Consider the following 26,609-nt stretch of genomic DNA (forward strand, 5'->3'; position numbering starts at 1 on the left):
ATTTGTAACAGTGCAAACAGCTTGCTGTAGGTTGACACTCTACTACTCTAAGTGTTCTAACTCTAACTAACTAGACCAGACTAGCTCTGAGCCAAGTGTAGAAGGTGCTACCTGATATATACACCCTGACTGTCACTACAGTTGTCACCAGTGGAAAGAGATGGAGTGCTGATGCCTCGTGTGTTTTATAGTAGGAAACCCCCCTCTAGTGTTCTGTCTGATGATTGGTTGTGTTCTGTCCTGTGTGTTGATTGGCTAACCTAGGTGTCTGTCACTGCCTGTCTTTACCTCATTATGCGCATGAGTGCATATCATGACACCATCCACTCCTGCTACTCCCAGCGAGCTTGGTCTAGGCCTCAAGCCTTAGGCTTTATTAAAATATTCCATTGCTGTCAGTTCCCTTAGAAGTCCATCCACTTCTGAATACAGTATATTCAATTGACACAAGCATAAACAAGTCTCAGGAAATGCAACATCTGTCCTTTTATGTCCTTGCTTCTCACCTTGGCTGCCACTGTTCGTCGGTTTTTATTGAAGTTTACATTTATACACTACTGGAGATGATTGAAACGATTATTATTTACATGCGGTTCCTTTTTTGGTACCACCTCCCCCTCCTTCAACTTTCCTACTGTTTACGGGCTCTTTCCTCTGCCATAGATGGCTATTATGGCTTTGGGGGGGGGGGGGGGTGGGCCTCAAGCCCCCTCGTCAGTCTCTCCCTAGGTACCCTCCTGGCGTTTCCTTGGGTTTCTCCCCCGTTGCACCCCTCTCGCTTTTCCTGTTTGCTTTCTGTGACCCTGGTGGTTCTCATACGTCCCCCCCCCCCCCCCCCCCCCCCCCCCCCCCCCTTGTATCTGTTATTGGCTTCAAATGAAACAGACTGCTGAATTGCCCCCACACTTTGTGGGAGCCATCGATCACCCTTTGATAGTATATTTGATCTTCTCCAGAGAAGAGATTTTGCCAGGTCTGCCAGCCAGTTTGCAGCTGTGGGTGGTGCTGCTGATAGCCAGCTGATCAGGATTCTCCAGCATGCGATTAAGAAAGCAAATGAAAGTGCGTTGGCCTTCTTCCCACATGAAGTTCTGGCTGGCCCAATATCCCGAAGTCTGCCACTCTCGGACACGCCTCCACCCTCACTCCCACAACTTGGATATTGCCTCGAAGAAGGTTGTCCAAACCCGTCAAGCCTGGGGCGTGCCCAGAACATGTGGGTATGATTGGCTGGGCCTTCCTGGCACCGTTCACATTTGTCCCCCACCTCAGGAAAGAACCTGCTCATTCGGGTTCTGGTCAGGTGTGCTCTGTACACCACTTGAAACTGCATGCGGCTTAGCCGTGCGCAGGAGGAGGTGGAGTCCCCACCCTACTTCCATCCCTAGTTCATCCTTCCACTTCTGTCTTGCTGCGTTCAGTGGTGTTCTCGCCCTTTCTAAAGATTGTCCATATCTGTCCTCGCAGTTTGCTCCACTGATCTTCTCCAGATCCGTGTCCAGTAACTCTTCTAACATTGTGTCTCTCAGGACTAGGGCACCTCGTCATCTCTTTGCGGAGAAAGTTTTTGCTTTGTAAATGTTAGAGTTCCTGTCCATTCGCTGGTTCCAGTCTCTCCATCAGCTCTTCTAAGGCTGCAAATCTGTTCCCCGTGTAGAAGTTCCTGATCGTTCCATCGGAGGTGGAGGCCTGGCTGGGGCCCTCAATTAGATTAATTTCAAATTGAGGGGATCAGCGAAGGGCTTTGAGACACGGTGGACATGGTGGAAACTGTTCATGACCATGTTTAATAATAATAATCTTTATTGTCACAAGTAGGCTTACATTACACTGCAATTAAGTTACCGTGAAAAGCCCCTGGTCGCCACACTCCGGCGCCTGTTCGGGTACACTGAGGCAGAATTCAGGATGTCCAATTCACCTAACGAGCACATCCTTCGGGACTTGTGGGAGGAAACTGGAGCAACTGAAGGAAACCCATCCAGGCACAGGGAAAATGTGCAGACTCCGCACAGACAGTGACCCAAGTGGGAATCTAACCTGGGACCCTGGCGCTGTGAAGCAACATTGCTAACCATGTGCTGAAGAAATATCGTGGGGGAGGGGGTGGAGGAGGGAGGGGGGGGTTAAAAGGGGGAAAAACTTGCACAAACTGAACTGTGAGATGTGGAGAATGTTCTTCGATTTATTTATGCTTGTCTAAATATGCTTGGAATAAAATACATTAAAAAAATATAGCCTACCGCCTTTCACGGCTGGATGTGACAGGACTACAGAACTTGGATCTGACGGGGTCATTGTGGAATCCTGTCTTTTTTGCTGCTCATGCTGTTTGGCGCACATGTAGTCCTGTGGTGTAGCTTCACCAGGTTGACAGGTTTTCATTTTTCAGTGTGCATGATGTTGCTCCTGGCATGCTCTCCTGCACTCTTCATTGAATCAGGATTGATCCCCTGGCTTGGTGACAATGGTAGAGCAAGGAATATGCCGGGCCATGAGTTTACAGATTGTGGTTGAATAAAGTTCTGCTGCTGATGGCCCACAGCGCGTCATGGATGCCCAGTGTTGAGTTGCTAGATCTGTTCAAAGTCTATCCCATGTAGTATGGTGGTAGTGCACACAACACAGTGGAGGGCATCCTCAATTTGTCTCCACAAGGACTGTGCAGTGGTCACTTCTACCGATACAGTCCTGGACAGATGCATCAGGTTGCATAGGAGTGTTGCACTGTTGGAAATGCTGCTTCGGATTGTTGAACTGAGGCCCTGCCTATTCTGTCAAATTGATATAAAATATTACATAGTGCTATTTTGAAACAGAGTTTGGAAGTTACCTAGTATCCTGGTCAATTGGCATCACTAAAAAAAAACCAAATTATCTGGACTTGATCATATTGCTGCTTGTGGGAACTTACTGTTTATAAATTGGCTACTGCCTTTCCGACATTGCAACAATGACTATACTCTATTGGCTGTAAAGAGCTTTGGGATATCCAGAGGTCAAGCAAGGCATGAAATAAATGCAAGTTATCTTCTTTAAACCAATGTCCCCAGTAAAGAAGCTTGGACATGATGCACATTGTGGCAATGACCTAAAGTACTCTAGCACCAATTATATTGGCTTCAGTCAGTGCCTTTAATTAGCTTCATATTTAGAAGAACCAGATCCAGTCTTTACATAAACAGAGTTGTTTGCTTTTAACCTTGGGGGTTCAACAATTACTCAACAGTTCATCAAGTAGTCCTTTCTATAGGGCCTTTCTACATTATTTATTCTCTTCCATCTTACAATAGAATAGAATAGAATTCCTACATTGCGAAAGAGGCCATTTGGCCCATCGAGTCTCCTCTGAAAGAACACCCTACCCAGGCCCACTCCTCCACTCTATCTCCGTAACCCCACTAACTAGAATATCTTTGGACAGTAAGGGGCAATTTAGCATGGTCAATCCATCTAACCTGCACATCTTTTTCGGAGGAAATCAGAGCACCCGGAGGAAACCCACGCAGACACGAGGGGAAAGTACAAACTCCACACAGTCACCCAAGGCTGGAATTGAACCCGGGTCCCTGTGAGGCAACAGTGCTCACCACAGTGCCACTGTGCCACCTTGTTCCATTTGGATTTTGTTCCACTATTTACTGATTCAAGGGTGGCCAGGTTAGCGTTTCTTCTAGTTATGTCAGATTAGTTCAGTTGGTTGCACTTATGCCGTGGAATCAGAAGATTTTGTTGTAATATGCCTTTAAGGCATAGCTGCATGCTGTAGGATAAGGATGTTTAGCAGAGCAAGGGTTATTGTGGGACTGCAGAGTAGTGATGACCATGATTTGATATAGAGAGTCACATTATAGTAGTGTGTGGGGTAGGAGTCTGGAAGGAGCCAGCATGGAGATAGCATCCATGCACGGCAGTACTTTGGATATGTATATAGAATCCTAGAATCCCGACAGTGCAGGAGGTCATTTGGCCCATCAAGTCTGCACCAAACCTCTGAAAGTGTACCCTACCTAGGCCCACACCCCTGCTCTATCCCTATAACCCCACTTAACCTTTGGACACTAAGGGACAATTTGCATGGCCAATCCACCTAACCTGCACATCTTTGGCCTGTGGGAGGAAACTGGAGGAAACCCACACAGACATGGGGAGAATATGCAAACTACACATAGTCACCCCAAGGCCAGAATTGAACCCTGGCACTGTGATGCAGTAGTGCTACCCACTGTGCCGCCATATAGTTATGGATTACCAATAAATGGTTTATGTTCCACTGTGCAAGCCTCCATACCTCTTAGCTAGGGACTAAACTCTCTTTTACAAGAGATTTCACCCCCACTGAAGACTTGATTAATTTAAGTTAACTTAATTTAAGTGACATCCCAGTGCAGTTTGAAGTGAGTGCTGCATTATCAGAGATGCCATTTTTCAGATGAAACATTAAACTGATGTACATCTGCTTTTTCAGGTGAATGTAAAACATTAATTCGCATGATTTGAAGATTAACAGTGAGTTGCCCGTGTCCTGGCCAACATTTATTTTTTCAACACTTGCAAAAAATATTTTTATTTATTTGCTATTTGTACGTAAATTTATCATCACAATAGAAACTGCACTTCAAAGTGTTCCATTGTGCTTAAAGTTTTTTGCGATGTCTTGGGAGTGTGATAAGGTGTTATATAATTGCATCTTCTTTTTTTATTCTTCTTTTCTTTAACTCCTACAAAAATTGTAAGTTGTCTTAATGTCAGAATAAATTCTGTATTTTGTCTTTGCTTGTTGTTCTCGTCAGACCATCTACATTTGAGGACTTTCTATTTGGCAATATCACTGGATTTTTATTGAGAGCCTTAGACTCTTGTACAGTGGCATCGTACTGGAGCACAGGGTGATTGAGTATTGTTGTCCATACTGTGATTTCAATAGTGCCATTGGGTGCAGTTGCTGGGTGAAGGATGGTCATATGCCACATAAAACAGTATATTCATAGTGAATTTTATTTTAATATTATTTACTATTTCAGTAAGGCTGTTTCACCTGCTGCATGGAAACTGGGAGAGTCCGATATAGAACATAGAACATAGAACACTACAGCGCAGTACGGGCCCTTCGGCCCTCGACGTTGCGCCGACCTGTGAAACCATCTGAAGTCTATCTGACCTACACTATTCCATTTTCATCCATATGTCTATCCAGTGACCACTTAAATGCCCTTAAAGTTGGCGAGTCTACTACTGTTGCAGGCAGGGCGTTCCACACCCCTACTACTCTCTGAGTAAAGAAACTGCCTCTGACATCTGTCCTATATCTATCACCCCTCAATTTAAAGCTATGTCCCCTCATGTTGGTCATCACCATCCGAGGAAAAAGATTCTCACTGTCCACCCTATCTAACCCTCTGACTATCTTATATGTCTCTATTAAGTCACCTCTCAGCCTTCTCCTCTCTAACGAAAACAACCTCAAGTCCCTGAGCCTTTCCTCGGAAGACCTTCCCTCCATACCAGGCAACATCCTAGTAAATCTCCTCTGAACCCTTTCCAAAGCTTCCACATCCTTCCTATAATGTGGTGACCAGAACTGCACGCAGTACTCCAGGTGTGGCCGCACCAGAGTTGTGTACAGCTGCAGCATGACCTTGTGGCTTTGAAACTCAACCCCCTTGCTGATAAAGGCTAGCACACCATATGCCTTCTTAACAGCCCTATTAACCTGGGTGGCAACTTTCAGGGATTTATGTACCTGGATGCCGAGATCTCTCTGTTCATCTACACTACCAAGAATCTTGCCATTAGCCCATTACTCTGCATTCCTGTTACTCCTTCCAAAGTGAACCACCTCACACTTTTCCGCATTAAACTCCATCTGCCACCTCTCAGCCCAGCTCTGCAGCTTATCTATGTCCCTCTGTATCCTATAACATACTTCAGCACTATCCACAACTCCACCGACCTTCGTGTCATCTGCAAATTTACTAACCCATCCTTCTACACCCTCTTCCAGGTCATTTATAAAAATGACAAACAGCAGTGGCCCCAAAACAGATCCTTGCGGTACACCACTAGTAACTGAACTCCAGGATGAACATTTGCCATCAACCACCACCCTCTGTCTTCTTTCAGCTAGCCAATTACTGATCCAAACCGCTAAATCACCTTCAATCCCATACTTCCTTATTTTCTGCAATAGCCTACCATGGGGAACCTTATCAAATGCCTTACTGAAATCCATATACACCACATCAACCGCTTTACCCTGATCCACCTGTTTGGTCACCTTCTCAAAAAACTCAATAAGGTTTGTGAGGCATGACCTACCCTTCACAAAACCGTGTTGACTATCGCTAATCAACTTGTTCTTTTCAAGATGATTATAAACCCTATCTCTTATAACCTTTTCCAACATTTTACCCACAACCGAAGTAAGGCTCACAGGTCTATAATTACCAGGGTTGTCTCTACTCCCCTTCTTGAACAAGGGGACAACATTTGCTATCCTCCAGTCTTCCGGCACTATTCCTGTCGACAAAGACGACATAAAGATCAAGGACAAAGGCTCTGCAATCTCCTCCCTGGCTTCCCAGAGAATCCTAGGATAAATCCCATCTGGCCCAGGGGACTTATCTATTTTGACATTTTCCAAAATTGCTAACACCTCCTCCTTTTGAACCTCAATTCCATCTAGCCTGGTCGACTGAACCTGAGTGTTCTCCTCGACAGCATTGTCTTTCTCCAGTGTAAACACTGACGAAAAATATCCATTTAACGCTTCCCCTATCTCCTCTGATTCCACACACAGCTTTCCACTACTATCCTTGATTGGCCCTAATCTTACTCTAGTCATTCTTTTGTTCCTGATATACCTATAGAAAGCCTTAGGGTTTTCCTTGATCCTATCCGCCAACGACTTTTCGTGTCCTCTCCTCGCTCTTCTTAACTCTCCCTTTAGGTCCTTCCTGGCTAACTTGTAACTCTCAAGTGCCCTAACTGAGCCTTCATGTCTCATCCTAACATAAGCCTTCTTCTTCCTCTTGACAAGTGCTTCAACTTCCTTAGTAAACCACGGTTCCCTTGCTCGACAACTTCCTCCCTGCCTGACAGGTACATACTTATCAAGAACACGCAGTAGCTGTTCCTTCAAAAAGCTCCACATTTCGATTGTACCCATCCCCTGCAGTTTCCTTCCCCATCCTATACATCCTAAATCTTGCCGAATAGCATCATAATTGCCTTTCCCCAGCTATAATTCTTGCCTTGCGGTATATACCTATCCCTGCCCATTGCTAAAGTAAACATAACCGAGTTGTGATCTCTATCACCAAAGTGCTCACCTATATCTAAATCTAACACCTGGCCGGGTTCATTACCCAGTACCAAATCCAATGTGGCCTCGCCCCTTGTTGGCCTGTCTACATACTGTGTCAGAAAACCCTCCTGCACACACTGTACAAAAACTGACCCATCTATAGTACTCGAACTATAGTATTTCCAGTCAATATTTGGAAAGTTAAAGTCCCCCATAACAACTACCCTGTTACTCTCGCTCCTGTCGAGAATCATCTTTGCAATCCTTTCCTCTACATCTCTGGAACTATTCGGAGGTCTATAGACAACTCCCAATAGGGTGACCTCTCCTCTCCTGTTCCTAACCTCGGCCCATACTACCTCAGTAGACGAGTCCTCAAACGTCCTTTCTACCGCCGTAATACTTTCCTTGATTAACAATGCCACCCCCCCCCCCCCCCCCCCCCCCCCCTCTTTTACCATCTTCTCTGTTCTTACAGAAACATCTAAATCCTGGAACCTGCAACAACCATTCCTGTCCCTGCTCTACCCATGTCTCCGAAATTGCCACAACATCGAGATCCCAGGTACCAACCCATGCTGCAAGCTCACCCACCTTATTGCGGATGCTCCTGGCGTTGAAGTAGACACACTTCAAACCAGCGTCTTGCTTGCCGGTGCCCTCTTTCGAACTTTTAACCCTATCCCTGACCTCACTACTCTCAACATCCTGTACACTGGGACTACAATTTAGGTTCCCATCCCCCTGCTGAATTAGTTTAAACCCCCCCGAAGAGCACTAGCAAATCTCCCCCCCAGGATATTGGTACCCCTCTGGTTCAGGTGAAGACCATCCTGTTTGTAGAGGTCCCACCTACCCCAGAATGAGCCCCAATTATCCAGGAAACCAAAACCCTCCCTCCTGCACCATCCCTGTAGCCACGTGTTCAACTCCTCTCTCTCCTTATTTCTCACTTCGCTAGCACATGGCACGGGTAACAACCCAGAGATAACAACTCTGTTTGTTCTAGCTCTCAGCTTCCACCCTAGCTCCCTGAATTTCTGTCTCAAATCCCCATCTCTCTTCCTACCTATGTCGTTGGTACCTATGTGGACCACGAATTGGGGCTGCTCCCCCTCCCCCTTAAGGATCCCAAAAACACGATCAGAGACATCACGAACCCTGGCACCTGGGAGGCAACACACCAACCGTGAGTCTCTTTCATTCCCACAGAACCTCCTGTCTGTTCCTCTATCTATGGAGTCCCCAATGACAAGTGCTCTGTTCCTCTTCTCCCTTCCCTTCTGAGCAACAGGGACAGACTCTGTGCCAGAGACCTGTGCCCTATTGCTTACCCCTGGTAAGTCGTCCCCCGCAACAGTATCCAAAACGGTATACTTGTTATAGAGGGGAACGACCACAGGGGATCCCTGCACTGCCTGCCGGTTCCCTCTCCCTCCCCTGACAGTAACCCATCTACCTTCTTCTTTTACCTGAGGTGTGACTACCTCCCTATAACTCCTCTCAATAACCTCCTCCGCCTCCCGAATGATCCGAAGTTCATCCAGCTCCAGCTCCAGGTCCCTAACGCGGCTCTCGAGGAGCTGGAGTTGGGTGCACTTCCCGCAGATGTAGTCAGCAGGGACACTAGAGGTGACCCTTTCCTCCCACATTCTGCAGGAGGAACATTCAACTGCCCTAGCCTCCATTCCCACTGAACTAACTTCCCAACTACTGAAAAATAAAAATAAAAAACTTGTTAGTAAAAATAAAAAACATATGGTAATGAAGTTCTCTTTAGCCTAATTTGTTGTAGAAGAAAAGGTGAAATGAGGAAACAGGACTCAGGGATAGCACGGTAGAATTGTGGATAGCACAATTGCTTCACAGCTCCAGGGTCCCAGGTTCGATTCCGGCTTGGGTCACTGTCTGTGCGGAGTCTGCACATCCTCCCCGTGTGTGCGTGGGTTTCCTCCGGGTGCTCCGGTTTCCTCCCACAGTCCAAAGATGTGCAGGTTAGGTGGATTGGCCACGATAAATTGCCCTTAGAGTCCAAAATTGTCCTTGATGTTGGGTGGGGTTACTGGGTTATAGGGATAGGGTGGAGGTGTTAACCTTGGGTAGGGTGCTCTTTCCAGGAGCCGGTGCAGACCCGCTGGGCCGAGTGGCCTCCTTCTGCACTGTAAATTCTATGTTCTATGATCTATGAACCTGAGTTCAGTCAATATCCCACAATTAGTTTGTTGTCACCATTGCCTTAGTGGGGTGCCATTGTCTTGATTCGTCCCTGGCTTTCACCAAACTTCTCTCAGTCCATGTCTCAATGTCATCCACCCAGCCGTTTTTTTCTTCTTCCTCTTCTGTTTCTACCTCAATTTTTCATTGAAATGTTGTCAGGACCCTGCTACTAGGAAGGCAGTAAATAGGGGCTCAGTTGGCCATCTACATGTGTACTCCAGATGCAACTGTAAGGTTACAAGGAGGCAAACTGTAAATAGTCCTATATGCCACAACGTGAGCAATATTTCTAGATAAGAGTTATAAAATCTGTTGTCTTCTTACTCTGTTGGTGCGTTGATATGACATGGGCATGATTAGTTTATGGAAATAGTTCAACCGTTACCCATTAAGGAACATCAATGCATTGGAATCAATGCCATTTGTTTAATGAAGGTTTTGCATCTGTCATAGCTTGACGATCCAAATGTTCCAGTTATGTTTCTCAGCGGGATTTATCTTTCAGATACTTCCCAGAAGTCACTGTAAAAATGCTGCACTGTGCCTTTCTAACATTGAAACAAGCAGAAAGAGCACTTAAGAATGTTTAGTTAATGTGTAACCCCAAAAATACAACTTTGTTTACATAACTTCCTTCTAAGTTTTACCAACATCACCAAAAATTCTTCCCTTGCCCATGATCCAAGGAACAGGTCCTGTTTTTATGTGCTGCCTCCTATCTGATGAATTTTTCTTACCTATCTATAGGAATTGTATCAAAATCCCTGGGAATAATGTCTGTGAAACTGCACTTTGCCTCTCCTGCTGATTCTAGTGGGATCAACCGCAGCCGTTCATTTGCCGGTTTTGGTTCAATGCAAAGCAGAAGAACCCAGTGAGTATTAAAGGAGATTACCCAAGTGTGAATACATTATATTCATTTATGTGATAACTGATCAATTTTCTAATGAATAGAAAATTAAAAAGAAAAATCAAAGCAGTGTTTTTTCTCTTCCCAAGCAACACAGCTGGATTCTCGGTCACCAAAAGTGCACACAGGAAGCGCACTCCTGTTGGAATGCCTTGATTCATGTCATTGTCTCCTCCTCTTGAGGTTATTCACCACCTTCAGTCAGCACTGCACGAGTAATGCAGGTGCTGGGTGAGAATGCAAAACAAAGCAAGGGACTGAGCTGGCAACTTGCATCTATATCTCTAAAGTTTACTGCTTTTTGATCGGGAATCAAGCCTTGCATCATGGAACTGTTTTATTATTTGCATGCAAAATGTTAGATTGTTAAAAATAGTACAATATATGAAAGATGACTGGGGCTGTGTTACAATGGCTTGAGCAGGGAGTTTTCACAATGTCAAAACCCATGAAAATGAAGTTCGATGGGCACTTTTGACTTTGTGGTTTATGTATTGACATTTATAATTTGATGGTAAAATTTGAGAGTCTTAAAGTCCAAATTATTCATGCATGTAGGAGGAAGCTGGATGAAGGAGAAAGGAATATGGCTATCTTCTTCTTCGTCGGTCACTCGATAACGAGTGTGATTATCCACCTGAGAAACTGTGTTACTGGACATGGTTTTGGGGTTCTTGCATGACAAATGAGCCCGAACCTAGAGCCGCATCTTTGACCTCACATTTGGCAGGTGTTTTCTGGGAGCTAGGATCGGTTCTTGGACTCTGGATCGCTGATATTCCTTTCTCAGGCTCCTTTTCCGGGCCTCCTCTTACCGTCACGTGTCCGCGAAGAACTGTGTCTCTACAATCAGGAGGTTCCTCCAAGTCGGTCTCTTCTGAGCAAGGCTTTCCGAGGCATTGATGTCTATGTTGCATTTCTTGAGTTATTAAGCCTTCTGGGTGTCTTTGAAATGTTTCCTTTGCCCACCTCTTGTTCAGAAGCCTTCCTTGAGCTGTGCAAAGAAAATTTGCCTTGGCAGTCGGGACTCTGTCATCCTAAACACATGGCTAGCACAATGGAGTTGGTTTCGGATGACCATGGCCTCGGTGCTGGTACTCTTGGCTCCTTCAAGGCCATTGATGCCAGTACACATGTCCTTCCAGCTGATGTGGAGAATCCGGTTCAGATAGCGTTTTTGGTACGGCCATGAGTTGGTGTCTGTGTTTATGAGCCATATAGAAGAGTTGGAAGGACAACTGCCTTATACATGAGGATCTTGGTGTCAGCACGGATGTCATGGTCCTGCCACCTTCAGGGATCTGTGGACAAGCACCCCAAGATTGTTTTGTTTCTCTGAGCTTCCTAGTGTCCTGACCTCTGTGGACTCTGGCCTCCAGTCGCACAAACAGCCTTCTACCACCATCCTCTGTCTACTACCACCAAGTCAGTTTTGGATCCATTGGGCACGATTCAACTAAATGGGAACAAAGATCCATAGTGAGCACGTTTAGCCGCGCATTTCCTGGTACTCGCAGCTGTACAGCGCCATTCGCTTTAAATAAGGGGCCTCAGTGGGGAATGCGCGACATAGGCCGCACATAGCCCCCTTTTCTACACACAAAGCTCCGCTCGCTGGAACTCCTCAGTGTAGCAAAAGATTAAAAAATGGCATCCCGACTTCAGAGACCTCCGACACAAGCCCCCACGCACTATGGGGGTCCTCAGACACCCCCCCGGCGCAGCCTGCACAACACCCAAGCAGGATCCCCCAGCCCGATCGCCAACACACAAAAAATGCTAGCATGGCACCTTGGCCATGTCAGCCTAACACCATGGCAGTGCCCCTGCCAGTGCCACATGGGAAGTGCCAGGCTGGCACCCAGGTAGCACTGCCAGGGTACCACCCTGTCCAAAGGTCACACACCTGGGCACTTCCGCTCCCCTTGAAACCCTCATGAGTGCCATTCCATCTAGATCCCATTTGTGAGGACCTGTGCTGCATGGCATTCACCCAAGGTCTCCGAGACAAAGGGGATACATCCCAATGCCTCAGGTACCTCAGGAAATTACACATTAAAGTGAGACTAGCTGTCTCGCTTTAATATGCAGATTTGCTAAAAAGCTAGATCTCACGAGGCATTGTGAGCCAGGTAGATCCCGGGAGTGGGCTCTCCCGGCTTTTTATCTGCCACACTGTACCACGGTGAGCTGTTTTTTGGGCTCAGCGTGGTCGATGGATCGCACCCATTGAGTTGAATTGCGACATCCAAACTGCTGCACTGTACGAGATCAGTTAGATCAGCACAGATTGATAACCAAGCCAGCCACTTTCTAGTGTACATGTTTTAATATTGTATTAGATACTACCACTGAAGTAGTCGGGTCTGGGTATTAAAAAAAATATTTGGTTTTGTAGTTTAGTGATTTCAGGAAGATTTGTTGGTGCCAAAATTTTTAAAAAACTGAGGAGTGACACAGAATGACTTCACATGAAGTGCATCAAAATCCTTAAAATTTAATTAAGAAAACTAAGAATCTCTCAAATTTGTTTCAAAGAAGGAATGCATGCATTTATACAGTGTTTACTGTTAAACCCCAGAATGATATCTGACCCTTCACTTGCAGTGAATTGCAGCAAATATTATATCGTAAATGTTGCTGGCATTTTGTATCGACCGAGGTTCCACGAGGCCAATGAGGTGAATGACCAAAGGTGCAGGTTTATTCTGGTGTTGTTTGAATAGGGAAAATTTCCCCTTAGGGCAAATTTCACCCTCTCCAATTGAATAAACACCGCCATATCATTGATCCAGGCCTCCACGCTTGGGGGCTTTGCATCCTTCCACTGAAGAAGAATCCTCCGCTGGGCTACTAGGGATGCAAAAGCCAGAACACCGGCCTCTTTCGCCTCCTGCACTCCCGGCTCCACTGCAACCCCAAATATTGCGATTCCCCAGCCTGGATTGACCCTGGATCCTACCACCCTCGATACCGTCCTTGCTACACCCTTCTAAAATTCTCCCAGCGCTGGGCATGCCCAGAACATATGGACATGGTTTGCTGGGCCCCCAGAGCACCTAATACACTTGTCCTCGCTCCCAAAAAACCAGCTCATCCTTGTCCCGGTCATATGAGCCCTATGCAGCACCTTAAACTGCATGAGGCTAAGCCTCGCACAGGAAGAGGAGGAGTTCACCCTTTCCAGGGCATCCGCCCATGTCCCCTCCTCAATCTCCTCACCCAGCTCCTCCTCCCATTTAGCTTTCAGCTCTGGCAGCAGGGTAGCATGGTGGTTAGCATGGTGGTTAGCATAAATGCTTCACAGCTCCAGGGTCCCAGGTTCGATTCCCGGCTGGGTCACTGTCTGTGTGGAGTCTGCACGTCCTCCCCCTGTGTGCGTGGGTTTCCTCCGGGTGCTCCGGTTTCCTCCCACAGTCCAAAGATGTGCGGGTTAGGTGGATTGGCCATGCTAAATTGCCCATAGTGTCCTAATAAAAGTAAGGTTAAGGGGGGGGGGTTGTTGGGTTACGGGTATAGGGTGGATACGTGGGTTTGAGTAGGGTGATCATGGCTCGGCACAACATTGAGGGCCGAAGGGCCTGTTCTGTGCTGTACTGTTCTATGTTCTATGTCCTCCACCGAGGCCACGTCTACCTTGAAAAATTTTGATTTTATACAACATTGACGCACCTTAGTAAAATACCGAAAATAACAATAATATTAACAATCATATACATTCGCCCCATCCCCATGAACAACCCAGCATTTTTTAACAACAACGCAAATTAACACACTATAAAGTTACAGAATAAACACTACAATAATGCGCACCCCCCCCCCCCCCCCCCCCCCGGGTTGCTGCTGCTATTGACCAAGTTACCTATCTCTGAGCCAGGAAGTCCAGAAAAGGCTATCGTTTATAGAACCCTTGTATTGATCCTCTCAGGGCAAATTTGACCTATTTCATGGAATTCTTAACATACGACTAAAACACGAGAATAGGAAATCACTGGCACAGGACGACAGAGCCTCTGTTTAATGCCTTATTGAAAAGGATAACGTGAGTGACAATGGCCTGATCTTTACCGATCCGGAAGATGGCCTGACATCGTGCAGAAATGACGTTTGGTGGCATGCCTGGGCAGGAGGCAGGACTTCCTATGGGTTTTTACCAGCAACAGCTAATTAAGGGTCTGCAGGCAGGAGAGGTGGACATTTTTTTTCATTCATCCTTGGAATGTGAGTAAGGCTGGAAGGCCAGCATTTATTGCCAATCCTCAATTGCCCTTGAGAAGGTGACGGTGTGCCTCCTTGAACCACTGCAGTCCATGTGGTGTGGGTATACCCGCAATGTTTTAAGAAGCGATTTTCAGGATTTTGAGCCAACAGCAGTGATGGAACGGTGATATAGTTCCAAGTCAGGGGGTACCTGGTTACAGGTTGGTAGTTTGTGGCAGACCGGGTCCACGCGCGTCCGGTGCCATGTTGCACGGTGCGGCCGCTGCAGGCTGCCGCCATGCGCATGTGTGCCCACGGACCCGGCAATTCTCTGGCAATATCCGCAGGTAAAACCAGGGGCTTTACGCTGTGATGCTGCTAGCCCCCCATCAGACAGAGGATCGGTGCAGCTTTTGCACCATTTTTTCTGGCGTAAAATGCCACTGTTCCCATGCCGGTGTGAGCACTTGCAAATCGGAGAATCCAGCCTGGGGTCTCAGGAGGTGAATTACTCTTCGTAGAATTCCCAGTCTCTGACCTGCTCATGTAGCCACATTAATTATAAGTTAGTCCAGTTAAGTTTCTGGTCAATGGTAACCCTCTAATTAATGGTGGTGGGATGATCCTAGACCAGGCAGCTTGCATACAGCTGCAATTTTCAAACACACTGTGCACCAGTCAGGCATCTTGGTAACAGGCAAGTAGGAAGGGGGCCACAGCAAAGAAAGCAGCAGAGCATTGGTGTCAAAGCAAGGAAGGATCATGCCATGATTCAGAGCGACAGCAAATAGGCAGAGAAAGGGGATTGGTTCTGTTTCTAGAAGGTGGAAGGTGGAGGCCAGTATGTCTTACCAAGAAGGACTGTCTGGAAGTGGCAGACGCCATAAGCAGCTGAATGGTTGTTGCAAGAACCTGGGCCCAGCGCAGGAATAAATTTAATGAATGCTGCGGTCTGGAAAGGTGGAAAGCATTTAGAATTGCAAACCTGAAGCTCGGCATGAATTAAAGACAGTCCTGAAATGTGAGGCCAGATGTTGGAGCAACATGCATGAGGCAACATCAGGCACCAATGTACACACAGAGGCACCCAGTTCACTGGCACCCTAACCCCACTATCAATTATGGGCAAATGCTGCATTAAAGTGGCTGAATTGTCACCTCACCATATCATCCCAAGCGGTGTTGTGCTGAATGTTGGCAGTGCCTCAGAGTGACCATGTACCCTGAGACAGGATTGGCACTGTATGGGTTTATGATTTCCAGAGAAACCCACTCATGATGCCAGGGAGCATCAACAAACTGGAAGTGAGGTGCTTTTCAACATGTTGTGGCATCAATGGAGAAAGAGACCATGGAGATTGGATGGGGCATTAATGGTGAAGGAGCTATGGAAGCTATGAGATTGAGTGAAGCGAGTGTTATGTCCAATGTTTCCTAAACTATATATGACCTGTAGCACTAGTGTGGGACTTTAATACAACTTGAAGCTCTGAATAAGGTGATGCAGCAAGGGTTGGTTGAAGGAGCAGCTGTTTCACTCAAATGATGTCTCTCTAGCAAGTGAAACAACAGAAGAGGAACAGATTATGGTTCCAGCTACAGTGAAAAGCTCACAGGATGCGAAATCACATCAAGGTTCTGCACCACTTCCTTGCAACACAGAATCCTCCAGTGCAGATACACTAAGGTCAATGGGTTTTGTTGCACAGTCCGATGAATATTGCAGGTGTCGGGCTCACAAGACCCTCTTTGTGCCCCTGGAGGAGAAGATAACCCATAATAAAAGGAAGAGGGAGAAGACGGGTGGGGGATGCCCGAGTTAAGATTCCTCACCCCATATGAAGAAAGGGCAACGGAGCTGGCAGGGGAGGGCCAGGAGCAAGCCATTATTACTGACACCGAGGCTGGTGTGCACCAGAGAGGTGAGGATCCACTGCAACTTCATCCAGATGACCTGACTGATGTGAGTTGTTACTACCAGGACCCATGTCCTTCCCATTTACTGAAGCCATGTCCCTTGTCTTGCATGATCACCATCTTATGAGGCCAGGCCATCTAGAGGCAGAGCCCCCCTCTGCAATTCACGACAGCACCTTGGAGGAGATCTCCGAGGAAGACATAGAAGAGACGTCACATCTGTAACCTGTTCCATCCAACATTTCAGAGACACGCCACTTTGGTGGGTGATCTTAGCAGGCAGGCTTCTGGGTCACTAGCTTGTGAGCAACACACAGCCCCTGATGCACTTCAGGTGGAGGCAGGAATGCCCCAGTGATCGGGCAGTCAGAGGTCTGCTGGATTCCAGGACACAGCTCTCCCACAGCCAGGTGCGGTGTCTCTGGACAAGTTCCTACCTGAGCTGCTAGAGATGCAAATGCGGAGCCGTAAAATCCAGGAAGGGTTGTCAGTGACATTTTTGCAACTGGACGGCCGATGGGAGGAGACCCAAAGCCTTCAGTTGCAGGAGATGTTGCCGGCACTGAATGGCACCCAGGCCAACACTACAAGGGTGGCAACTGCAGTGGAAAGCCTGAGCCAAGATGTCCAAGCCATGTGTGGTGGGAGTCCAAGGCATGGACCAGTCTCTGAGAACCATGGCCGAGGGCCTGGAGAGAATGGTTCAGACACAAAGGGTCATTGCTGAGGGGCTCCAGAACTTAGTCCACATGCAGAGTGCCATCACTAAGGGCTTTGATGGCATGGTGCAGACAGTCGGTCCTCCAGCACTGGGAGGGCCAGGTGACGCAAGGAGCCTCTGGTAGTCTCCAGCCCTTCTGAATCACCCCTTTCTGATACTGGCACGTCTCGGAAGCAGCGGACAGAACAGGGTGACAAGGCAGAACTAGTGAGTGACACCCGAAAGCCGGCCGGGTCCCTCCATGTCCAGGTCCTCCAGAGGATGCCCTCACAGAACCTCTTCAAGGTTAGTAGGACGTGTAATGCTTCTCCAAGAGATAAGCTGCAGAATAACACTGTCCTGTGAAAGGATTTTAGGACATGCAAGCTGCAGATTTGTTGTGGGCTGTTAAAGGGTTTTAAACCTGAAGGAGAGAAGGTTTCAAGGCCACACAAACAAACTGTGACCCATATCACGGATGAGACCCCAACCTGGCTGCCTCAACTCCACCCCGACCACACCCCCAACCCCCAGCTCCCTTGAGGGACACCTCACCCTCCCCCCTTCATTTGGCCACCGGTTACCTTGCCCTTGCGGTACTCTGACACTAAGTGGAGAGTGATTTTCAACCCCTTCCTCCCTCTCTGAGTCCATGGCACCTGGTCCACGTTTTTGAAGAGGTGTAGTAATTGGTGCCCGCATGACACCCTGCCAGTAGGCAGGAAGATTCAATAAGGCTGGACCATTTGACTTTAATCTCGTTAATGAGATTAAAATGGAATCAAATTAGGTTCTCTTCCTTTCTGGTCGTGAACCCGATTACGTCGGTGGGAAGAGCCCGGGAAGATCATGTTTGGATTTCCCACCTCTTGCCAGATTTAGCGGACATAATGGGATTTGTGGCCACGAATAGTGGACCCAGAAAATCGCCCACAGTGTAATTCAATTGACAAGCGATAGAGTAATCCATCCAAACCATGAGTGGTTTTACATCTCTGGAATGTGTATGCATGGCATTCTCCAAAGAGAGATTAGCAATACACATGGAGAGTGTAATAGGTCCTGACCAGACCCACAATTCTGGTTAAGATTGCAGATTAGAACCCAATGTTTTGTACCACAGGAGTGATAACACTGACCAGTAGTCAGCCTTTATATTAAAATCAAATTTAATTTGAACACAGAATTAGACACCATAGCAACAAATAGCTTTACAGTTAACAGGTACAACATCTTAACTTGCATCCTTATATCTGTCTCTACATTCCAATGAAGCAACCATATATTTCAAATACCACTTATGTTAACAACCAGGGGCTGGATTCTCCGACCCCCCGCCGGGTTGAGGCGGCGTGAATCCCGCCCCCGCCGTCTCCCGAAGTCTCCGGCACCAGAGATTTGGCAGGGGCGGGAATCGCGCCGCGCCGGTTGGTGGCGCCGCCCCCCCCCCCCCCCCCCCCCCCCCCCGGGCGATTCTGCGGCCCGCGATGGGCCGAAGTCCCGCTGCTGTAATGTCTCTCCCGCTGGCGTGAATCAAAACACCTCCCTTACCGGCGGGACTGGCGGCGCGGGCGGGCTCTGGGGTCCTGGGGAGGTGGGGCGCGTGGCGATCTGGCCCCGGGGGGGTACCCCCACGGTGGCCTAGCCCATGATCGGGGCCCACCGATCGGCGGGCAGGCCTGTGCCGTGGGGGCACTCCTTTCCTTCCGCGTTGGCTATAGCCTTCACGATGGCGGACGCGGAAGTGTCCCCTGCGCATGCGCGGGGATGACGCAGCAGCCGCCGACGCTCCGGCGCATGCGCGGACTTCCGCCGGCCGGCGAAGTCCCTTCGGCCCTGGCTGGCGTGCCGCCAAAGGCCTTTCCCACCAGCCGGCGGCGCGCCAACCATTCCAGTGCGGGCCTAGCCCCTAAAGGTGAGGGCTTGGCCCCTAAAGGTGCGGAGGATTCATGCCACTCCATCCCGCCGGGACCCCCGCCCCGCCGGGTAGGGGAGAATCTCGGCCCAGGTTTTTACCTGCTTATCTTGGCACAGAGACCTTGAAGAGAGAAACCTTTTTTCTCAGGACCAAGCTGAAAATCTTCTGCTCTGCTTACAGTCCTGGAAAAACAAGGAAACCGGTTTCCTTGACTCTCCAAAGATGTACAGGTTAGGTGGATTGGCCATGTCAATTTGCCCCTTCGTGTCCAGGCATGTGCAGGTTAGATTATGGGGATAGGGTGGGGTGGGCGGAGGAGTGGATCTAGGTACAGTGCTCTTTCAGAAGGTGGGTCCAGACCCGATGGGCCAAATGGCATCTTTCTGCACTGTAGGGATTCTATGACTTTAAGCGAGCACATAAATGCATGGATCAGCATGTGCTGGTTAATTTACTACCTTAATAACATTCTGAATTTTCTATCCTGGCCAACCGTAGTATCCTAATTAAATTTAACATAAGGTTGAGGAATAGCACCTCAGGGAGTCAAAGAATCAAAGAGTAGATACAGTGCGCTGTGAGGTTATACGTGTTAAGCTCCGAGGGTAACTTTAATAAGAACAAGGAAGCAAGTTTTGCTTTCTTCAACTCCCAAGTTTATTGTGTTCGGTAATCACTTCTCCAGAACTAAACAGTGTCACCTATATCCCCTTTATCTATTGGTGCAGTCTATTAAACAATTAGTGCAATCTCTTAAATAATTAAAACCCCAATTCCCAACATAAATATGAGGGAACATTAAATTATTCCTGACAGATTTTCCCTCTGAAAAATGAAAATAATCTTTAATTTTGACGCAAATTAAAATATAACCTAACAGAAATGTATGTACATATATAGGGCTGGGTTCTCCCCTACCCGGCGGGCGGGGGGTCCCGGCGGGATGGATCCACCAAATGTGTGTCCCACTCACTCCATGTCCGCCTCCAGAAGTCCCTCTTTAATAATTTCTAATAACTTCTTTGAGCTAGTTCCTCATTTTGTCAGACAGTCAGATAATTGGTAACAACTATCAACCCTCTACCATCTGTTTTAGGCTCAGTATGTCAGTCCATAGTCTCTTTTCATTGACGCATTTTGCGGAGTGGACATTCTCCCGAAATGATTTATTGGTCAGAATTCTCCGGCCGTTCGCTGGCGGCATGATTCCCTAGTCCTGCTGGCAGTGCAATTCCGATTCTGAGTTCCCAACGGTGTGAGGTAGCTCAATGGAAATTCCCATTATAGTGGTGGGAGCAAGGAATCCCACTGCCAATGAACGGCGCGCCTCCTCCCACCGCCAAGAAGCGTGTGGCTGGGAGGTCAGAGAATCCTGCCCTTTGTCTATGTGACATTCTATGGGTAGTCTTTCCGAATAGCCTGTTCCATTTAAAATTGCAATCAAGGTCCTGGATATTAAAATGCCATATCTACTGCCTCCACTAGGGTCACTGTCTCTGCTGCCTATGTATTTTTTAACCACTCTTATGTTTTTAGTTTCCCATGCCAAAGGGCAACATTTAACTTTCTCCCCCACGAAAAATGTTACAAATCCTCCTGCACTCGAAAAGCCATCACAGAGATTAGCATAAGATGCGTCACTATAAACAATCAGTTTCAGTTGTTGTCTCATATCACCTAAAAATGGGAATTTAAAACTGCAGTTCTCCAATTTTAATTTCATGAATGCTTTATTTGCTGTTACAATTTCTTCGCTACCTTAGGATTGTTCATTTTAGTGCTTAGTTCTAAAACGTCAAAACTGGTATCCGGTCTTAGTTTGTCTAGCTAACCAATTCAGCTGCCCATTTAACTTCGGAGTTCCTCTGGACGGCACGGTGGCACAGTGGTTAGCACTACTGCCTCCCGGCGTCAAGGACCCGGGTTCGATCCCGGCCCCTGGTCATTGTCTGTGTGGAGTTCGCACATTCTCCCCGTGTCTGCATGGGTCTCATCCCCACAAACTCAAAGATGTACAGGGTAGGTGGATTGGCCATGCTAAATTGCCCCTTAATTGGGAAAAAAGTATTGGGTACTCTAAATTTATTTTTAAAAACTTTGGAGTTCCTCTTTTTAGTATCCTTTTATGAGGCCCTATCATGAGTAATTGCTATGACATCCTTCAAATAACGCTGCTGATGAAGAGTGACTTACTAACCACTCTGCCCGATTTCTAACTCAATGTATCTCCAGAGACCTGACTTCCAATCTTGAAATCCATTCTAAGCCTGTATTTTCAAATTCGCTACTAGCACCCCACAAAACATCACCTACATGTATCATGAAGATGCCTGAACGTTTTCTCCACGGTGCCAATAGAACAGGGTCTGCTTTCAGCTGAAGACAGGCCAACTTTAACAAAATCGACCTCACTGAGAAATACCAAACTATGGAGGTGTCATTCAACCTATATATACATTTATTTAACTTCCAGAGTATCCCTTGGCACCTCTTTCGGAGGACGAAGAAAGATTTCTTTTTCAAGCTGATGTCCCTGTAGGAAAGCGTCTTTAATATCTATCAACTTGCATTCCCAAAAATTTGTGGCTAACAGAATCAAAAAGATCTCCAAAATAACCTTTCCTGTCTACCTCTCTGTCTTGGCCACTCAAGTTTTCTTCAACACCTTGTGTCACTAACCTGGCTTTGGCATAATAAGTTCCATCAGGAAAAGTTGTTTCTGTGTACATCCATCTATGAGATAGAACCCCAATTTTTTCCAACTTTGCAGTTCTTGCTGTTTTGGATCTTTAATTAATTTATCATTTAATTTGTTGGAAATCACTAAGACCTCTCGATCATATGGGCTTCTGCTCCTTGTAGCATTGTCTTTATCATATTTCTTGACCTTGTAGGTCATGTTGCAGCTGTACAAAACTCTGGTGCGGCCGCATTTGGAGTATTGCGTGCAGTTCTGGTCGCCGCATTATAGGAAGGATGTGGAAGCATTGGAAAGGGTGCAGAGGAGATTTACCAGGATGTTGCCTGGTATGGAGGGAAAATCTTATGAGGAAAGGCTGAGGGACTTAAGGCTGTTTTCGTTAGAGAGAAGGTTAAGAGGTGACTTAATTGAGGCATACAAGATGATCAGAGGATTAGATAGAGTGGACAGTGAGAGCCTTTTTCCTCGGATGGTAATGGCTAGCTCGAGGGGACATAGCTTTAAATTGAGGGGAGATAGGTATAGAACATGTCAGAGGTAGGTTCTTTACTCAAAGAGTAGTAAGGGCATGGAATGCCCTGCCTGCAACAGTAGTGGACTCGCCAACATTAAGGGCATTTAAATGGTCATTGGATAAACATATGGATGATAAGGGAATAGTGTAGATGGGCTTTAGAGTGGTTTCACAAGTCGGCGCAACATCGAGGGCTGAAAGGCCTGTACTGCGCTGTAATGTTTTATGTTCTATGTTCTATGTTGTGCTGCACCCTCAATCCTGCTTATATCTTGTTCCGGACTGCTACTGTGTGTTCTCCCCTTTCTACTATGAGATGCTCTTTCAACTGTTCTTGATCTCTTCCTATGAACATGTTACCTGCCAGATCAACTGTCTGAACTGACAGTGCGCTTCTGTGCTCTCCATTTTTGTACTTCATGTTCCAATCCATGGGCCTAAACTCCTTCCCTTTATCTTTTGCATTCAACCAGTTTTTATATTTTTCAGTAGCCTTACCTGCGTTACCAACAATAGTTGCGTCCTTCCACTGACTGTCCCCTTCTGGCAAGGATGTCACTTCAGTGCCAACTTATGACAGTTGTTCTTTGGGACAAATAGCATCATCTGGTTCATCACAATTACTATTTCCCTCTTCAAATACCCTGTTAATTTCTGCGATCTGGTCCTCATAATTCTGTAACATGTGTATAAGAAGTACCTGGTTCCTCAGCATTTCCAATAACCCTTTTTGAATCTGCAAACATTTAACCTATGCCCACTAATCTGGATGAGTGTACCCGAACAGTCTGGTTTCCATGCTGCAAAATGATTGTTTTACCATCTGTACCTATAATCTTTTCTGGGCCTTTCCACTTGATAAAAGTATGCTGTGTCTCCCAGTTTGAAAATCGTTTCTGATGGCTGTACATTGTGTCTCAAAGTTCTCTGACTTCGGTCTGAGATTTCTGCTTTAAGGAAAGCTCTTCTCGGGTGGATTCAAATGCTCAAAGCCCCCTCCCAGGCTGGAGGATGATCATCCATGACTGAAGGAAGTTTGGGATTTCTCCCAAAAACAACTGGTATGGACAGTAGCCCCCAACTATTTGTAGTAGTGGATGGATGGTTCATGCTAAAGATGTAATTAATTTACAATTTTGCATATCTGCCAAAATTTTACAAAGCATTTCATCTTTCACAGCATGATTCCGCTTGCACACCCCATTGCTAAATGGACTTTCTGCAGCTGTATTCATTTTAAAAAAAAATAAATAAATTTAGAGTACCCAATTATTTTTTCCAATTAAGGGGCAATTTAGAGTGGCCAATCTAACTATTCTGCACATCTTTGGGTTGTGGGGGTGAAACCCACGCAGACACGGGGAGAATGTGCAAACTCAGTTACCCAATGCCGGGATTCGAACCCGGGTCCTCAGTGCCGTTGGCAGCAATGCTAACCACTGTGCCACCATGCTGCCCATGCAGTTGTATTCATAACTATTATGGTCATGTTCTCACACATATTTTGAAATTCATCATTAGAAAATTCTACTCCATTATCAGTGAGGAATTTTGCCAATGGCCCCAGTCCAGTCCCTATCCATTTTCCCATTATCTGTTCCACAATTCTTTTCTTTTCTTTACTATGTTTAATTATCGACTGACTAAACCTCATTGCCAAGTCGACAAAGTGTAAAATTAAAATGTTATTTTCTTTACCTCACAGCTTAAGGTCCATAGCTACAACTTCATTAAAATCTGTCGCTAAGAGCATACTGACAATGGGTTGTGATGGTATTCTTGTATATTTCTTACATAGGTTACATCTATCGCTTAACTGGAGCTGGACTCTCTGATTCCCCAGCTGCATGTTTCTCAGCGGCACGCCAATCTCTGGTGGCGGGTTTCTATACTCCCACTGATTGTCAGTGGCATTTCCCATTGAAGCCACACCGTGCCACCAGGAAACCCATGGGCGGAGGTGTGCTGCCAGTGGGAAAAGTAAATCACAACAGCTGGAGAATTCTGGTAAATGCTGATAAAACTCAGCAGGTCTGGCAGCGTCCATGGAGAGAGAATCAGAGTTAATGTTTGAGTCTAATATGACTCTTCTTTGGAATCTCAAGTCATATCGGACTCAAAATGTTAACTCGTCAGATCTGCTGAGATTGTCTAGCATTGACTGTTTTTATTGTTTAAATTAACTTGGCTGGGAAATGGGAACGAGAAACTAATACTATAGAGAGATACCAAGATGCAAAGAAAGCTATTTTCCAGCATTTTTATATTTCAGATTTCCAGCATCCACAGTATTTTGCTTTTACTTAATTTAGTTTAAACCCTCCCCAATAACTTCAGTAAATCTTCCCTCCAGGAAATTGGTCCTATCTCTGTTTAGGTGCAACTTGTCTGGCCTGTACTGGTCCCATTTGCCCTAAAACTGATTCCAATCTCCCAAGAATCCCAAACTCTTTCCCCTGCGCAATTTCTACAGCCACACATTCATCGATTCTTTCGTCTTATTTCTATAATCATTTGCACGTGGCACTGAGAGTAATCCAGAGATTGCTACTTTTGAGGTCCTGTAAAGAATATTGGTGAAGACAGATAGTCCTACACGAGGAAATAGATATTAGGTGGGTTCAGTGTAAGAAGGAAAGTAATATAGTCTAAATCAGGGTTACAAGGCATGTCGGTGAAGGCATCAATTGTGATTGGTGAGTTACAAATACAGATAACTATGTGGAAATGTGATGTTGTTGTGATAACAGATAACAGGTTTATAGAACAGGACTGGGTACTAAATACTCCTGGATACAAGGTGTTCAGGCAAGATAGGAAAGGAAGGATGTTGGCAGTATTGATTGAGGAGAACTCTGCAGTGCTGGAGAGAGAGGACGTCCCAGAGGGATCAATGACAGAATTTATTTGGATAGAGCTAAAAAAAAAACAAAGGTGCAGAAACGTTGTTTGGTGTAATTGTTAGGTCACCAATCTATAGGCTACCAATAGGCCACCAAGGAAAATGTAGGAGAACCAATTTGCAAGGAAATTATAAAGATACAAAAATTATAGAGTAGTTATAATGTGGGACTTTAATTACCTGAAAGTAGATTGCAGGATAAATAGGGTAAAGGGCAGAGAGGGGCAAAAGTTGCTGGAATGTGTTCAGAAGAATTTTCTATAGCAGTATAATTTCAGTCCAATGAGGAAAGAGAGATTACTAGACCTTTTTCGGAGGAATGAGATGGGCCAAGTGGGTCAAGTGTCAGTAGGGGAACATTTTGGGGACAGTGATCATTGTCAGGTTTAGGTTGGATATGAAAAAGGTAAAGGAACAATCCAGAGTAAGAATAATTCCTTGAGGGAAAGCTAACATCAATGAAGTAAGAATGGATTTGGCCCAGTTGAATTGAATCAAAGATTAGCAGACAAATTGGAACTAAATAATGAACAGCCTTGAAAGATGAATTTTGGTTGGAAGAATGCAGAGACAAAAGAAGTGAAAAGTAGGATCAGAGAGACCTGGGTGTGTGTATATGTGTATAAATCATTGAAGGTGACAGGACAAAGAGTGGGTAATAAAGCATATGGAATCCTGTGCTTTATCAATAAGGGCAAAGAGTGCAAAAGCAAGGTAGTTATGTTAAACCTGCACAAAACATTGGTTCAGCCTCATCTCAAAGAGGAACTATTTCATTATCTGAAAAGTGAAGATTTGCAGTGCTTCAGGCAAAAGGCAATGAAGTGGCACTAGGTGAATTGCTCCTTTCAAGGGCTAGCACCGGCACGGCAGTCAGAATGACCTCCTTCTGTGCTGCAAGCACTCTGTGATTCTCTGGGTCCAGGAGATGGGGGTGCACAAGGCAAAACATCAGGATTAAAGCAAATTACTGCGGATGCTGGAATCTGAAATGAAAGGGACAATGCTGGAAAATCTCAGCAAGTCTGGCAGCATCTGTAGGGAGAGAAAAGAGCCAACGTTTCGAGTCCGATGACTCTTTGTCAAAGCTAACAGACAGAGAGAGTGGGAAATATTTATACTGTGGAGTGAGAATGAAAGATGAGTCATAGCCACAGAAACGCAGGGAAACCGGCTGCTAATGGCCACAGAAACCAGGGGGAAAGAGTGCAGCCCCCAGAGAGGACAAAAGATGTGAAAGGTCAAACAGCAGGGAAACTAACATCAGAGAATGAACTGTAGGTGTGGGGGGAGGGGAAGGGGGAAGCAAAGAGGAGAAAGGTGC

General features: G+C 46.3%; 1 protein-coding gene across 11 annotated transcripts in view; it reads left to right on the forward strand.

The window, feature by feature from the left end:
• Positions 1–26,609, forward strand: part of ripor3 (RIPOR family member 3) — a 318,117-nt gene that overhangs the window by 90,814 nt on the left and 200,694 nt on the right. For 10 of the 11 annotated variants that reach the window (XR_005461375.1, XM_038803147.1, XM_038803155.1 and 7 more), the window contains exon 2: positions 10,271–10,397. The exons of the other annotated variant lie outside the window; for it this stretch is intronic. Coding sequence is in view for 9 of the 10 variants with exons in the window: in XM_038803147.1 (XP_038659075.1) it covers positions 10,297–10,397 (101 nt within the window). In the remaining variant the exon portion in view is untranslated. The remainder of the gene's footprint in view (positions 1–10,270; positions 10,398–26,609) is intronic. 11 annotated transcript variants of the gene reach the window in all.

Source organism: Scyliorhinus canicula, chromosome 7, assembly GCF_902713615.1.
Source record: "Scyliorhinus canicula chromosome 7, sScyCan1.1, whole genome shotgun sequence".
NCBI classification, from domain to species: domain Eukaryota; kingdom Metazoa; phylum Chordata; class Chondrichthyes; order Carcharhiniformes; family Scyliorhinidae; genus Scyliorhinus; species Scyliorhinus canicula.